Raw genomic sequence first — 14831 nt, 5'->3', positions numbered from 1 at the left:
TTATATAAAATGCAAACCATAACCCTAATATTAGCACTTGTTATTTGGTGTTGTTAGTCACTTTTTTGCAATTTTTTGTTATAGTTGTACAGACAATATATTTGTTAGATGCCATATTATATTTGTGTTCTATATACAGGAGGTCTACATCGTCGGATATCACATAATTCTCCCAAACACTCGAAAGTGTTACAAAATTAGTTACAATAAACAACATGTAACTATAAAGGAAGTCATTTTATCCAAATTTTTGTAAATAATTTTATATGAAAACCAAAATTCACTATGTATTGCGTCATAATGAGCGCGGAGTCATAATAAAAGGATTCTACTGTACTGTGCATTTGTACAGGTAAAAAAATTTAAATATCAAATCTTTTTGACACTGGCAATAATTCAAAGTATTTTTTGTCAATATTTGGTATGCTACTTACTGAACATCCTGTATATATTTAGTTTTAACCTTTAATATCATACTGTGCGAGGAACATTATTATTTTGTTGTATTTCTTATATCTTCTACATTAGCACTTATATTTTCTAATAAAAGACCACCTACGTCTACTCCGTCTTTTCCATCTTTTCGGTCTTTTTACTTTTGGCGCTCATTTTAGCTTTACAATCTTGGTATATTCCGTCGATGTCGAACACCGCTTTTAGGTTGTCTTTCGAAAAGAGAAACCTGAAAAAAATACGAGATATATTTTAACAAAAATGTGTATAGGATTCTGAAATAAATGCTTTTCTATTCCAGTCCGTTTATTACAGCAAAATCTTGAAACTGCACGGATTTACCAGACTTTTGCAAAATATAAAATCTATATATATAAAACTCAAAGGTGACTGATATAGTGATCTAACAACGCACAGCCCAAACCACTGGACGTATCGGGCTGAAATTTTGGGACACCCTCTATATTATTTTTAAATAAATACTTAGATAATTAACACCCAGACACAAGCAAATATATATGTTCATCACACAAATATTTGCCCCGGGTGGGAATCGAACCCACAACCTCTGACTTGGAAGGCAAAGCCACTACCAACCACGCCAACCGGTCAGTCTAGTAGTATGGATGTCCTAAATTAAGTTGACTGCATTAACGCATAATTTTTCCAAACATAAATGTGAATCCAATCCATGGCTTCTTTTTATACGTCTGATACGTCGCCGCCGTAGTAGCAAATAAATCAAAATTGGTCGGTTATCCATTTTAGACGTTCGTTTTGTGCGACGAACTGCATCGAACTGACAAATTCCGCGCGGAATTTTATCCGCAGTGCGTATAGGTATAATTTTGACCGCGGAAAAAAATCGCGCAGATTTTATTCGCGCGGAAAATATCCGGCATAAAAATCAAAAAAATCTTCACAAGTACTTTTAAACTTCTTAATATATATAAATCTCGTGTCACAATGTTTGTCCTCAATGGACTCCTAAACCACTTAACCGATTATAATAAAATTCGCACACCATGTGCAGTTCGATCCAACTTGAGAGATAGGATAGTTTAAACATATATGTACCACGGGCGAAACCGGGGCGGACCGCAAGTATACATAAAATACTAACTTCTGAAGCTTCCCAGTGTGGTCAGCGTGTGGCCGTCTCATCTTTTCCTGGCCCTCGCTGAAAAGTATCACTGTCGGTAACTGTCGACTGGTTGGACCATCTTGCACTCTGTATTTTGTCGCTGCCTCAGGGTATCTAGAGAGTAATTAATAATAATTTTTTTTTTATAAAAAAAGTAAAATGCTTTCAAATTAAGGAACTTAAATGGGACTACAAGGAAGACATAGCTTTAAAATGAAAACAGTATTATCAAAGCGGTTCACAAAGTTGAGAGATCTGATGTGACATGTACAAAAAAAACAGTTGAATTGTTACGTTCAACTATCGTCATTAAACCGACTTTACAGACAACCATTTTTGTTTTTGTTTTAGTTTTAGTAAAGTGACAAAATAAAGATTTTTTTAGCCAAATAAGTAAATCAAAATAGTATAGGCCTTGCAGATTTAACTATAATATTATGTGAAAATATGGACAAAGTCTCTTGTAAAAATATATTATTACATACAATATACATTACTAACCTGCCAACATCCAGCTTCCCAAACTTGAAGTTTTCCAAATTATAACTTGCTGACAGCTCAGCGAATACAGGTGCAAAGTTAACACACGCTGGGTGCCATGCAGCATACAGACATACAAGCCAAGTGGTGTTCTTATGGTGTTTTAGCTCATCCTCCAGGATCTGAGGTCCTCGGAAGTAGGTGATCAGCTCTGGTCCAGAGTATGTTGGTTCCGGGAGGAGTAATGCTGATAGGATGAGAATCGCACCATAGGGAATGCCATACCTGTAAAAATTATAATGTGTAAAGGAGGCAAAAATTTTGACCGTGAATATTAAGTAGATATCCCGTTGGCGCAATATATTTTAAATTTATTATCGTAATAAATCATACATTCTATTAACATTCAATTGAAATAGTTAAATTTACATCCCTCCCAGGGTTACACTTAAAATAAATATACGCACCGCACATCTGCATATAACCACAGAATTAAATTAGCAATCTTGGTATAAACGAATGAAGACGACAGATAATTGACCATTGTCACACTTCCCGCCTTCCGAGTCCTCAGCATCACGACGATAATTAAGAAAAATAGGATTTCCGTTTCCCGACTGTCCAGTTCGCAGTCGGCGTTTGGAAACAAAAATTCACATGTAAAATTTGTCCGTTTAGCAAATACATAGGATACACTAAGTAGAATGTTAACCCAATAATACGGTTTCACTAATTGTTTCAGATCACTTTTAAAAGCCATGATTTAAACAGTATTTTAATAAAAATTTGAGAACAAAATCGACGGAGCCGTGCCCTTACTATTTTAATGGATCTGTCAAGAGTGTCAAGTGTCATTTGTCAGCATAGCTGTCATGTGTCAATTGATTTAAATTTTGAACGTTTGGAAACGTTTAGTACTTACTTGGATTTTGGATGGACAATTTTTTCCATCAAACGTGCCATGCAGCATACAGACATACAATCTGTCTATATAGTCACCAATTGAAATGAAGACGCAGCTGGGGTCGATTGCGAGAAATTGTGTGAACTGATCACTCATTCTAGTCTCACTAAACAACTGCGTGTATAGTGAGACTAGAATGATATTGATACTATTTTATAATTATTTATTATGTTTTTATACTAGAAGTGAACCTAACTTTATTAAAAATATTTTTTTGTTCCAAATTTGGATTGAAACTTGATATAGATTATTTTTCTCATTTATTAATATTAATCATTAAATATGGAAATTCAAAAGAAAGAGTTAAAATTTCAATGCACAGATGTGAAGATTATTATATCTCATGGCATGTATTAGTCTATGCTCATGGTAAGGTAAGCTGATAACTAGAAAATAAAACGATGAAATCTTATCAAAATTTTATTATATGATCCATAATTTTTTGCTATGTCAACAAAAAAACATTGGATAAACTTTCAAAAATGAAAACGTAAATGCATGTATGATTAACAATATTTCTCAAAGTAACTTTAATAGTGTTGAGAGAGAAAACTTTTCATTATAAAAATATAAATTACTCCCACATAGCCCACTTGGCTTCACTATTAACAAGAAATTAGTTCCTTTACATTCATTTATCACACTCTTTATCAAATCCTATTGTTTATCTGTTTGTTTCTTAGCTATTTCACAATTTCCATCATTTCCTTTTCCTTTTTCAAACCATCATCCAACCAATGAGATTTATTCATATGCTTTTTTAGTTCATGAGTTCTAACAAAACTGGCTGAACATAGAGAACATGGTAATCGCGTTCCTTTATCATGCCTTCGTTTCGCATGCTCTGATCTCCTTGAAGACGAAATAAACTTCTCCCCACAGTCCTCACACTCATATGGTTTTTCACCCGTGTGCCTTCGTCTATGGTAAACGGCGGCCATTTTTGAAACTAATTTCGCACCACAAATGTCACAACCGAAGTTTCTTTCCCGCGTATGCACCACAGTGTGTTCCGCTAAACGAGCCGGCGTGTAGAACCTTTTTCCACACCATTGACATTGGTGCGGTCTTACGTCCATGTGAATCCAAATAATATGGTTTTGCAACTGAGGTCGTGAATGGTATGTTTTATTGCAATAGTCGCAAATGAACGTAGCTGGATCGCGCACGTTAGACCGCTTGCTCCGTGGTATCGTTTTTAAGTCTGGTTTTGCATCTGGCTCACATTTCGACCTGTGAACGCGGTAACAACCACGATTTGTGAATTGATCGCCACACGCGCGACAAGTTCTAACCATATGCATTTGGGCATGAAGCTCGAAAGTTGCTTGCCTGGTAAACGTCCTTCCACATTGAGTACAAGTGTATGCATTCGTTGAATGGCACTTCTTTTGATGCCTCTTCAAGTCTAGAGCATTTTTCAGAAGTGTCGGACATTCATTGCACAATAACATTTCAATTTTATGAACACTAGCCAAGTGATTTTTCATTTCTTCACCTCTATTAACCATGCTTGCACACAACAGGCACGCTTCCTTTTCACTGCTGTTTTTCAAATGCAAATTCAAATAATATGGGCTGTGGAACTCTTTGCCGCAATCAGTGCAAGCACAAGACGGCCCATTCCTTGAAATCCTTTGTTTCTTGTCGTGTTTATCGTGTGTTTTCTCCCTTTTGGGCTGATTTAGAAAATGGTTGACGAAATTTTTCGCATTCCCGTCAAAGTTCCTAACCGTTTGCAAGGAGAGATTGTCGTTGAAGATAGCGTATAAAGATTTGGAGCATTTGTTTCCATCTGAGAGCAGATCTAAAGAGTTGAAGCAGTTTAACCAAAAACTAGTTGAAGATCGCACTAAAATTTTGAATTCATAGGCTGCCTTGGCTAGGTCTGTGCAAGCTGCACATATTCCTTTCGGGCATAAGTCTTCATCATATATCTGAAAAATAGAAAGCACGTTTAGGTTTTCGGAAGACTTAAAATTAGTACAAAGACAGTAGGCACACAAAAGTTAAAAAAAATTACGGGAAAGCCGCTGATGAGACAGACAAAAAAGCTATATCAATATTTCTGTATTGAATTACGTTTTCTAAATAAAAAAATACATAATTTTGAACAATACCTAATAATGTATCGTCAAACCATTGAAGACTTTTGAAATCGTTTGATATAATTCAGTAACATCCACATTTTGCAAGAAATTGTTTTATGAGATTGGCAGAAAGCATGCCATCTATAAGCTCCCTGAATAAGAATAGGTACCTACATGACGATTAATTATTTAGGTGTTTTCTGAGGGATCAAATGAGGGCTTTTTTGCCTTTACGTATACCAGACCGTTAAAAAATTATTGCTCTACTAACTCAGGCCCCGGAACCACAGATACAATAGAAAATCTATTGTGTCGTGGACCGATCGGGCCACTTGGGGCTCAATGGGTTAAACTAAAAAAATAAAACTAGGTAGGTATGAGGATTTGAAATGCTCTATCCACAGCGGCGCGGCGCGGGCGCCAACGGGAGGTGAAATTCTCCTGGCGTAAAAGATAGTGTCGCCATCTTTTAAGAGCATATAAGTAGGTTATGACTTCATATTATGTACTTTAATTTTTATATTCAATTGATTAATTTCCATTTTAATGTACTACAGCCAAGTCTTTTGCTATTACCCTGACAATACTTCATTAGGTAAAGTGGGTTTAAAGGTCCCAATATCATTAGATCCCAGAGGATAATGTTTTGAATAAAAAATATTTCGTATTCAGTAAATATACAGTTCGGAGGGCGGAAAAGCGGTAAAGTTATTTATACAAAGAACATCATGATGAAATAATAAAATTCTTTAGGGACAAGTAGGTGATTAGCCTTCTGTGTCCTGCCAGACCGAGAAATTTTTTTTTCTTCGTCTCCACCGGGAATCGAACCCAGGACCCCTCGGTTCCGCGCTCACGCGACAATCACTGTACCAAGGAGGCGGTCATGAATGAAATAATCAAAGAAAATATTATTTCCACTCAATAAAAACTACATTCTGGTCAAATTCAGAGCAGAGGTTTGTAGAACAAAATTAAACTGAATAATTTTTATATGTTTATTTTCAATCAATTGATATTAAATTCATAAGTTCAGCTTCATATTTAATATCCATTTTAAAAACTATAGAACTCAAAAAAGACACCAAAGTAATAAGTTAAATCTTTGCAATATATTATTTTAATAGGTAAGTATAGAATTAAAAAGAAACTTGCCAATAACATATTTCTTACAAAAAAAAAAAACAAATATTTTATAATTATTCATAATTATGCTTCAACAGTTACACATTCAAAATTTTAAACTCAGCATCCCTAATCTGCCTCTTGAACAGCATCACATTCTGATGTTTTTTGCTATGATGCACCAAGCCTCGACATGTACTGAATCTCTCATCACAAACCGTACACTTATATTTCATCTCTGGTAAATCACATTCATTTGGATGCATCGTTAGTAAATGATTTCGTAAACGGTAGGGCAGACGAAACTTCGCTGTACAGTACGTACACGCGTGTTTTAATACGATCTCCGATTTCTTATGCGTTCTCCGTACATGCTCTGATCGTCGTGATGACGTTGAGAATGTTTCTCCACATTGCTTACACGCGTAAGGTCGCTCTCCCGAGTGTAAGCGTAAGTGCTGAACGTAGCCGAGGCGAGATTTCAAAACTATCCCACATTGATTACATTTAAAGGTGTGGTTGAAGTCATGTGACTTCACATGTTCTGACATATGAGCTGCGGCCAGCAATTTTCCACAATGAACACAAGGTTGATGCGTATTTTTCATATGAACGATTTGTATGTGCGCTGATATGATCTTTCTACCAGCAAATACTTTGCCGCAATAATCACAAACACATTTTTTATCAACGCTACCTCGCAATCCAACTCTGATTGGTGTTTTGTCTAATAGGGACGTGTTTGTACTCTTAACATTATCGATACAGTTTTTGAAGTGATGTATGTAACATTTTTGGTTCTTGAATATTTTATCGCATCTAGGACATGACTTTGGTGTGTGTATTGACATATGGGCATGTTGGGCATTTATCGATTGAAACGATTGCCCACAATCTATACAAATGTTTGTACTTAGAGCATGAAACTTAGTCCGATGGTCATTATACTGTTCAAAACTTATTAAAAGCGCAGGACAGTCTTTACATTCTATAGGCTTTTTATTGTGACTATTATTCAAATGTGAAACTAACAAATCCCTCATCATTACATCTCCACATATATAACATGCTCTTTTCATATCCGTAGACTCCTTTAAATGAACATACAATTGATATGGATTTCGGAAAGTTTTACAACATTCTGTACATGTATATATCTGTCTCTGTGATTTGCCTGAGAGATGTTCGGATAATTTTGTAGCTACTGAATCTTTAGATACTGGTTCGTTGAAATCATCGACTATAGTCATTTCGTTTTTGTTTATTACTGCAAATATTGCCGTGCTTTGCTTATCTGTTGGCATGGGGAGGTTATCCAAGAGATCTATTAATATATCCCATTCGGATTTCGCTTTATGGCAAAGAACACGAAATTCGGCAGCGTTCAGAGCCGACACAGAGCAAGATGAGCAGATTCCTGCCGGCAGATCGTCTTGCAGCTGCATCTGTAATCAATGGGACTAGTCAAATGGTCACGACTCCAAGATATGTTTAGAATACTGCCCATATGACGAACGGTTTACAAAGCAAACTTTGCATTTTCAATTCTACGTAAAGTAACTATTAAATAATTTAGAACAGTTTTGTGTACAGTACTGTCGATTGTTTACATCGTTTAAATTAGTAAAGTTTTCCGTAAGCTGCTGGAACATTTTAAGGTTCGAACGCTTATCGTATTTAAAATAGAAGATATGTTTTGCGCTCTGGTATCGTAACTAGGTAATAAAAGAGAAACCGTAAATTACTATCCGAAATTACTGCATACTTTCTGCCGCCATTTTGTACCGTCAAAATGTGGACGTTCCGTTTATCGCAAATATTATATAAACAATACATACAATGTTATGACATACCTGTATTCCCGTTATTCTTTCAAGGATTTCGGCCAGGGTAACTGCTTTTCCTTCGTCCATCATTACTGTGTCCTCTAAGAACACTCGACCTTCCTTTGTACTTCCCATACAAATGCGACATTTATCCATTCCATCTCCTTTTACTATATGTGATACTAATGCTTTTATGTCGACTTGTTTGCTCATTTTAGAGTTTTGAAAAATTATGTATATTGTGTAAAATAAGTTTAGTTTTACAAAGTTTGGGAATGAGCATGCAGCGCAAACCACAAACACTTCATCAATCATCTATTTTCATAGTGCAGAATTGCTAGGAGAAAATGAAATGTAAATTTGACAGTTTTACAGGTTAAAAATATACCCGTCAAAATGAATCCACAGAACTCAACAACAGACACCATTCAAAAAGATTCAAAACGGACAGATAAGTGGATAAATCATATTCGAACGTCCAACGAAGAGATAAAGTATATTCAATAAGGCTTGAATACCACTGTGCACATTTGAGCAACCAAGCAATAATTGATTTTAAGGGTGGGTTGAGGCGACGCGACGCAGGGCGACGCGGACGACCAGTGCAAACTTAGCACCCCATCTATGGAATTTTGGGTCGAAAATGACCTTGATCGTTAGGTCCCCGTTAGGTCCTTTAAGGTCCACCAATTTTTTCGTTAGGTCCCCTTTAGTTTTTTTTTAAATAATTTTTTAAATTTTAGGTATAAAAAAATTACACTTTAGCACCCCATCCATAGAATTTTGGGTCAAAAATGACCTTAATCTATAGGTCTTCGTTAGGTCCTATAAGGTCCCACAATTTTTTCGTTAGGTCCCCTTTAGTTTTTTTTTAAATATTTTTTTTTTAATTTTGGGTATAAAAAAATTACACTTTAGCACCTCATCCATATCAAAATTGGCGAATTTTATCAAAATCGTATTCTTTACCGTTAGGTCCGTATAGGTCCATCATTGAAATTGTTAAATTATTTATTTTATTAAAATCTATATATTTATAAGAAAGTCGTGTTAGTTACTCCACTTATAACTCAAGAACGGCTGAACCGATTTAGCTGAAAATTGGCAGGGAGGTAGTTTAGAGCCAGGAGAAGGATATAGGATACTAAATATGTACCACGGGCGAAGCCGGGGCACTAGTTATAAAATAATTGAAACCTGCGCATGCGCCTTAGAGCATTAAGACATGCGCACATCATACATAAACAGCGCGAAATTTAAATTGGTATCGTTTCATTTATTAAATCAATAAATAAATCTATACTAGTCACGTCTGGTTCGAAAGATGAGACTGGCTTTTTATTTCGAAAATTTATTTGGCAACACTTAACAGTTAACTGTCATTAAAACCTGAGTTGTTGATGTGTCAAAGCTTGTCAAAGTGATTTTATTTTCTGCGATTTTAGCTTAGGATTTTAGTGATTTCTAATAATTGAAAACTGAGTTGAAAACATGACGAAAACTTTAAACTATGATTAATAAATTTAAAAAGAAACAATTTGAAAGAGATGTAGTTTTCAAGGAAAAACACACAGTGTGACTTGATATTTTGATACTTTTCATCTTGATTGCATTGCACATTATATGATTTGTTTAATATTATTATTATTATTTTGCATGGATGATACCAGTAATCCAGTTATAAACTATTAAAGCAACAATATAAAATTGAACGATCTGTCCGTTCAAAATGTTTAAAGACACAAAATCAGTATCTCAACGAGATTTCTTCTATGACCGAACCATGTTATTCATGTTGAAGAGCAGTACAAAAAAAACAAGATGGAATAACTGCAGAAATGGAAGAGTTAATGATGTCAGAGATAATGATAGTGATTCTTATTCTTTATTCGCGGCTGAACGCGGCTTTTAGATTTAATATGATTATATTGATTAAACAAAATTTAATTGTATTTTATTATGTTTTTTATTACTTTCACTAGCTGTTCTTTTTTTTATCTGTATCAGATAACTGTACCAGATTACATATATATAATATTATATAGATGAAGAGTTTGTAGAGGTTGTTAATCTCTCAAAAAAACAAAGCTCGTAATAATAAATTAAAGTATCAAAACTTTATTTCCAACTATAACCTAAGTTACCATTAGGTTACCTTAATATGATGATTTTTTGAATTTGCCGCCTTTTCCAGTCTTATCTTTCGTTAGCCGGACTATCACCACAGTATCACCATATTTCCTACAGTATGGCGACGAATGTACTTGTGCAGAGAAACGGAGGGGAACTGGCGGGGGGTCGGGCGACGCGGGCCGCTTAATGCAATCACGCTGAGTTTGCATTAACTATCGCGAAAGGACGACGCAGTCGTATTTTTTGTGTAATAATTTTATTATACATAGGTACTTACATATTCTATTATGGCGCGCAAAAACTGTTCCGTTTACGGATGTAAATCTACATTGAAATCCCAGAAGGAAACAATATTTCAGAAAGATTGTATTAATAATTGTATCTGTTGAATTAAAATCAAAGCTATGTATATGTTGTCCTCATTATTTTCTAATCAGATTGTACATCCCAATGCGAATGCATTACTTCTTAAATGGTATAATATACAATTAAGAACATCCAAAAATAAAGTGTCCACGTAAATAATATTTAGCAGTGCAATATCTGTAATTATATATTTATGAACAAATGATTACATCAGATTTAATAATCGCAATTATTTTGAATGTACATATGAATAAATGATTTCATCATAATATTAATAATCACAATTGTTTTATTTCCCATTTGTTGCAACCCTAGCGTATTTTCGTGTGGCAGCGTAAGTACCTACGCTGGCGGCGGCATCGCGCGACATCAAAGGCGTTTCCTTACTGTAGGAAATAATATTGTAATACTGTGCTATCACTATCATTATTATATTATACATAGTATAAAACAAAGTCGCTTTCTCTGTCCCTATGTCCCTTTGTACGCTTAAATCTTTGAAACTACGCAACGGATTTTGATGCAGTTTCTTTTAATAGATAGAGTGATTCAAGAGGAAGGTTTATATGTATAATAACATCCATTAAATAGTGGAGAAGTACTGCTATTTTTGAGGTTTCTAATGTGATGTCGTAAAAAATTACCAGCCTTACTTATAAAAACTGACTGATCTGTTGCATAAACACCTCTCACTGCCACACTCAGAGACGTTTAATGGTTACTTAAGTCGTTCCTTAGTACAGATTTAAAAAAGTTCGCTCTCAGAGACAGTTAACGGTTCATTACCGTCCCTTAATGACAATTAAAGTTAAGTACAGCAAAACCTTTACTTAACTTTTTAATGGTTGATTTTGACATTTGCGTTTGCGGACTTGAGGTTATATTTTTATTTTTAATAGGTAAAAAAATCACATTAGCATTAATTAAAAGTTTTTTCAATATTAAAGATTGGTAAAGATGTCTGATCTCATAGACTTTATTGACTTTGTGGACTATGCCAGAAGGAATAGAGAAGTCGGGCCGAGGCGGTATTTACGAGATAATTCTGATCCCTTCACAAAATACTCTGTTCAGGAATTCCATGCACGATATAGATTCACACCAGATTCTGTAAAAAATGTTATATTGCCTTTGCTGGCACCCGACCTAAGGAAACTAACGAAAAGAGGATTACCATTTGCTCCGGAAATAATGTTGCTGCTGACATTACGTTACTTTGCTCTTTTTTATCAAATAAAGCTAAAAAAATATATAGGCACGACATCAGCGTCTAGTAAATCGGAGTTTAAAGAAGGATGCTGTGAAAAAACATAATGATATTAATGAGGATTCATTAATCCATTCATGATCCAACAAATTGAAAAAATTCATTTATAGAAAACATAAATAATTAAAATTGATGACACTAATTCAATGTAAACATAAGGTTAATTCTTTTGTTGCACACAATACGTAGCCATGTTTTTTAAGCCCCACCCACTGGTCCGTTGTCAATGGATACTTAAAGTTGTCATTAAATAATGAACCCTTAAATTTTGTCTCTGGGATGTAGCGTCAATTAGCAGATTTAATGATAATTAGTTAATTACTCATTAGGACTAATTTAATGAATCTTTCTGAGTGTGGCAGTCAGTTAAATAACTCTCAACTCCTTAAACAATGATTAAAATAATCTTAGGTACTTATAAACCTATCTCAGCAGTCTCTCAACTAAGTTACGTCAATATATGTATTTTTTTCTAGTAACATTATCGAAATAAAACCCGCTATTCACGTAAAACTTGACTACAAATGTACTTTTTGACAAATATGAATGGTAGACTTTATTTTGTATGACGTTTAACTGACAGGATATTGATAACTTTCAAATTTCAAACATTTGTACAGATTTGAGATTTTTGATAAATTCAAATTCAGTTTTAATTTAAAATGAGTTCAATGATCAATAAACGTTCTCGTTCGACGAATTGGAGTGAGGAGGATAAGGTACGTAATGTACACAAGAAATCTAATAGAATGTACTTATTTCCTTACATGTTTTAATGCTTATTAATAAATATATATTGCTCTTTAGAAAGTGCTTCGAAAATAATTAGTGCTCGAGCGAGCACATATTATATTAGAGAATAAGGATACGTCGACTAATACAAATACAGCAAAAAAACTTGCATGGGAAGATGTTTTGTCTTGGTTATTTTAGTTTTACTTATTCTAACAGTTTCTTGTATTTAATAAATTGTTACAGTGTAATAACATTATTATTGTATTTATATTTCAGTTATAATATCATTTCACTCCATAAAAGGGACTTAAGCCAAATACAAAATCAGTGGAGGAATTTGAAGAAAGCTAAGGCTTCGGAACACAAATTTAGAACGGCAAGAAACATGACAGGCGGGGGACCTCCGCCACCAAGTCCTCCGCCTGAAGATCAAGAGCTTATAGCAGCTCTTCCTAATGAGTTTGTGGTTGATAACAATCCTTTCGATAGCGATGCAACACATGGCCAACAGGTTTATATTTTTTACATTTTCTACTGCTATTATTCCTTAATTTGGAATATCCATTAAGGGATAATAGCGCTATGCATATATAGTTTTTTATTGTGAGATTGAGTAATTATATTTTATATATTTATAGGAAGTTACTAAGGAGTCTGCTGATGATACATTGAAATTGAATGAAAATGATGAAAGCACTGCACATGCATAGGTAATCATATTATATAATAATTTGTATAATATTTTTATCAGTTATGTTATACAAAAATATCAGTATTATAAATAAAATTTATATTATTTTAAAATAATTATTATTTTTTTATTTTTAGCCTGAATTGCCAAATTTCTCCACTGAATTGCCACATATAAATCCTACACATCATATTTTCAAAGCTAAACCAAAAAAAACGTAAGTATGTAATGTTGAAAATAGAATTTCATGAAATTTCCTGTGCTTATTGTTCAGCTGTGATTTATGTGAAATAATGTTTAATGTTTATGTTATTTTTACAGTGGGAAATCAAATTCCAATTACGAGCATCAATTATTCCTCCTTGCAAAAAAAAGCAGGGAGGAATTAATGAAGCAACAACAAGAGTTGCATCTATTAAGAATAGAGCAAGAGAGGGAGCTTCACCTATTAAGAATAGAACAAGAGAGGGAGCTTCACGAGAAGAAGCTCCAAATACTTGCATTAGAGGAGGAATATTTAAAAAAAATAAATTTTGAAAAATAATAAAATATGGTTTTTATTGATTAAAATAAGTTTCAATATAAATGGCCCTGTTTATATTTTCGTCTTCATCTTCTATATTATCAGGGATAGTTGGATCGATTAATAATTGATTTTCAAGGCCTGAAGGATCTAGAAAAATACAAAATAAAGAATTAAAATATGCTTATTTTTTATGTATTGGCATTATTAAATATACTTTGTTTACATATTAGTTTGCACAAATACCTTGATTTAAAATAGACTCATTAAAGAGTATTGCTAAATTGTGCAAAACTGCACAAGCAACAATAGTGGTCTTGATCACTTGCAGAGACCCTCGCATTGTTTCGTTGAGTATGCGGAATCTTTGCTTCCACACCCCAAAGCAACGCTCTACAGTATTCCTCGTTCGTATGTGACTCAGGTTGTACCTTTCTTCTGCCTGTGTCCTTGGTCTTAATATTGGTGTTAGAAGATGCGAAGTACAAGGATACCCGCTATCTCCAATCAGCTTCCCATGAAATTCATTCTCCTCAAACCTCCGCTTTATTGAGCTTTCTCTATATATGCGGGAATCATGTGTACTTCCTCTCCAGTGACACACAATATCGCAGATTTTAAGGTCAGAGTCACATACTACCTGTAATTATTGTCATCAATATTATTATAAATTAGAAACACATAATAGCACACATAACAATGAAAATTTATTACTTTAAATACACTATGATCAAACTAAAATGTTATTGTACAATGTTCATACTTGAGTGTTAATGGAGTAATGTCCCTTCCTATTAACATAGTACTGTCCAGCCTCTCCACTCACTTTGCGTATCTTAATATGAGTGCAATCTATTGCACCAATGATACGCTTCATCCCGCATATTATGGCCTCAAATTTCCTAATTGCTTTGGCTTCCTCGGTTGAGTTCGACGGCATATTAATATAACGCGAACTTTTAGAAGCTAACGCAATAGCAACATTTCGGGACAAACGGGAAAGTGTCTGTTGACTCATTCTGTGAATGTCAGCA

At 34.2% G+C, this 14831-nt stretch overlaps 2 protein-coding genes and 1 long non-coding RNA gene across 4 annotated transcripts; 1 reads left to right on the top strand and 2 right to left on the bottom strand.

Annotated features, from left to right (window-relative positions):
* Positions 1 to 298: 298 nt before the first annotated feature.
* Positions 299 to 2911, bottom strand: LOC149896106 (thioredoxin-related transmembrane protein 2 homolog). The gene is made up of 4 exons (XM_090118108.1): positions 2545 to 2911; positions 2099 to 2362; positions 1577 to 1711; positions 299 to 682 (listed from the first exon to the last, which is right to left on the bottom strand). The coding sequence occupies exons 1-4, from the start codon at positions 2835 to 2837 to the stop codon at positions 562 to 564; spliced, it is 813 nt and encodes a 270-aa protein (XP_089974234.1). The 5' UTR covers positions 2838 to 2911; the 3' UTR covers positions 299 to 561.
* A 610-nt stretch (positions 2912 to 3521) lies between these two features.
* On the bottom strand, positions 3522 to 8388 carry LOC149896105 (uncharacterized). The gene is made up of 3 exons (XM_090118406.1): positions 8110 to 8388; positions 6361 to 7701; positions 3522 to 4978 (listed from the first exon to the last, which is right to left on the bottom strand). The coding sequence occupies exons 1-3, from the start codon at positions 8293 to 8295 to the stop codon at positions 3725 to 3727; spliced, it is 2781 nt and encodes a 926-aa protein (XP_089974532.1). The 5' UTR covers positions 8296 to 8388; the 3' UTR covers positions 3522 to 3724.
* Positions 8389 to 12409: 4021 nt separating this feature from the next.
* On the top strand, positions 12410 to 13823 carry LOC149896104 (uncharacterized). Of its 2 annotated transcripts, none has more exons than XR_016458369.1 (5): positions 12410 to 12567; positions 12860 to 13094; positions 13222 to 13293; positions 13412 to 13491; positions 13596 to 13823. It is a non-coding gene; the product is annotated as an uncharacterized LOC149896104 (long non-coding RNA). The 2 variants fall into 2 exon arrangements; XR_016458370.1 differs by lacking the exon at positions 12410 to 12567 and adding an exon at positions 12589 to 12771.
* The last annotated feature ends 1008 nt before the right edge of the window (positions 13824 to 14831 follow it).

Source organism: Colias eurytheme, chromosome 29 (assembly GCF_061535395.1).
Source record: "Colias eurytheme isolate Ceu_HAF_F1 chromosome 29, ilColEury1 Martin Lab GWU primary, whole genome shotgun sequence".
In the NCBI taxonomy this organism is placed as follows: domain Eukaryota; kingdom Metazoa; phylum Arthropoda; class Insecta; order Lepidoptera; family Pieridae; genus Colias; species Colias eurytheme.
Note: the sequence above shows the minus strand (reverse complement) of the source record. Positions and strands in the feature narration are given on the sequence as shown.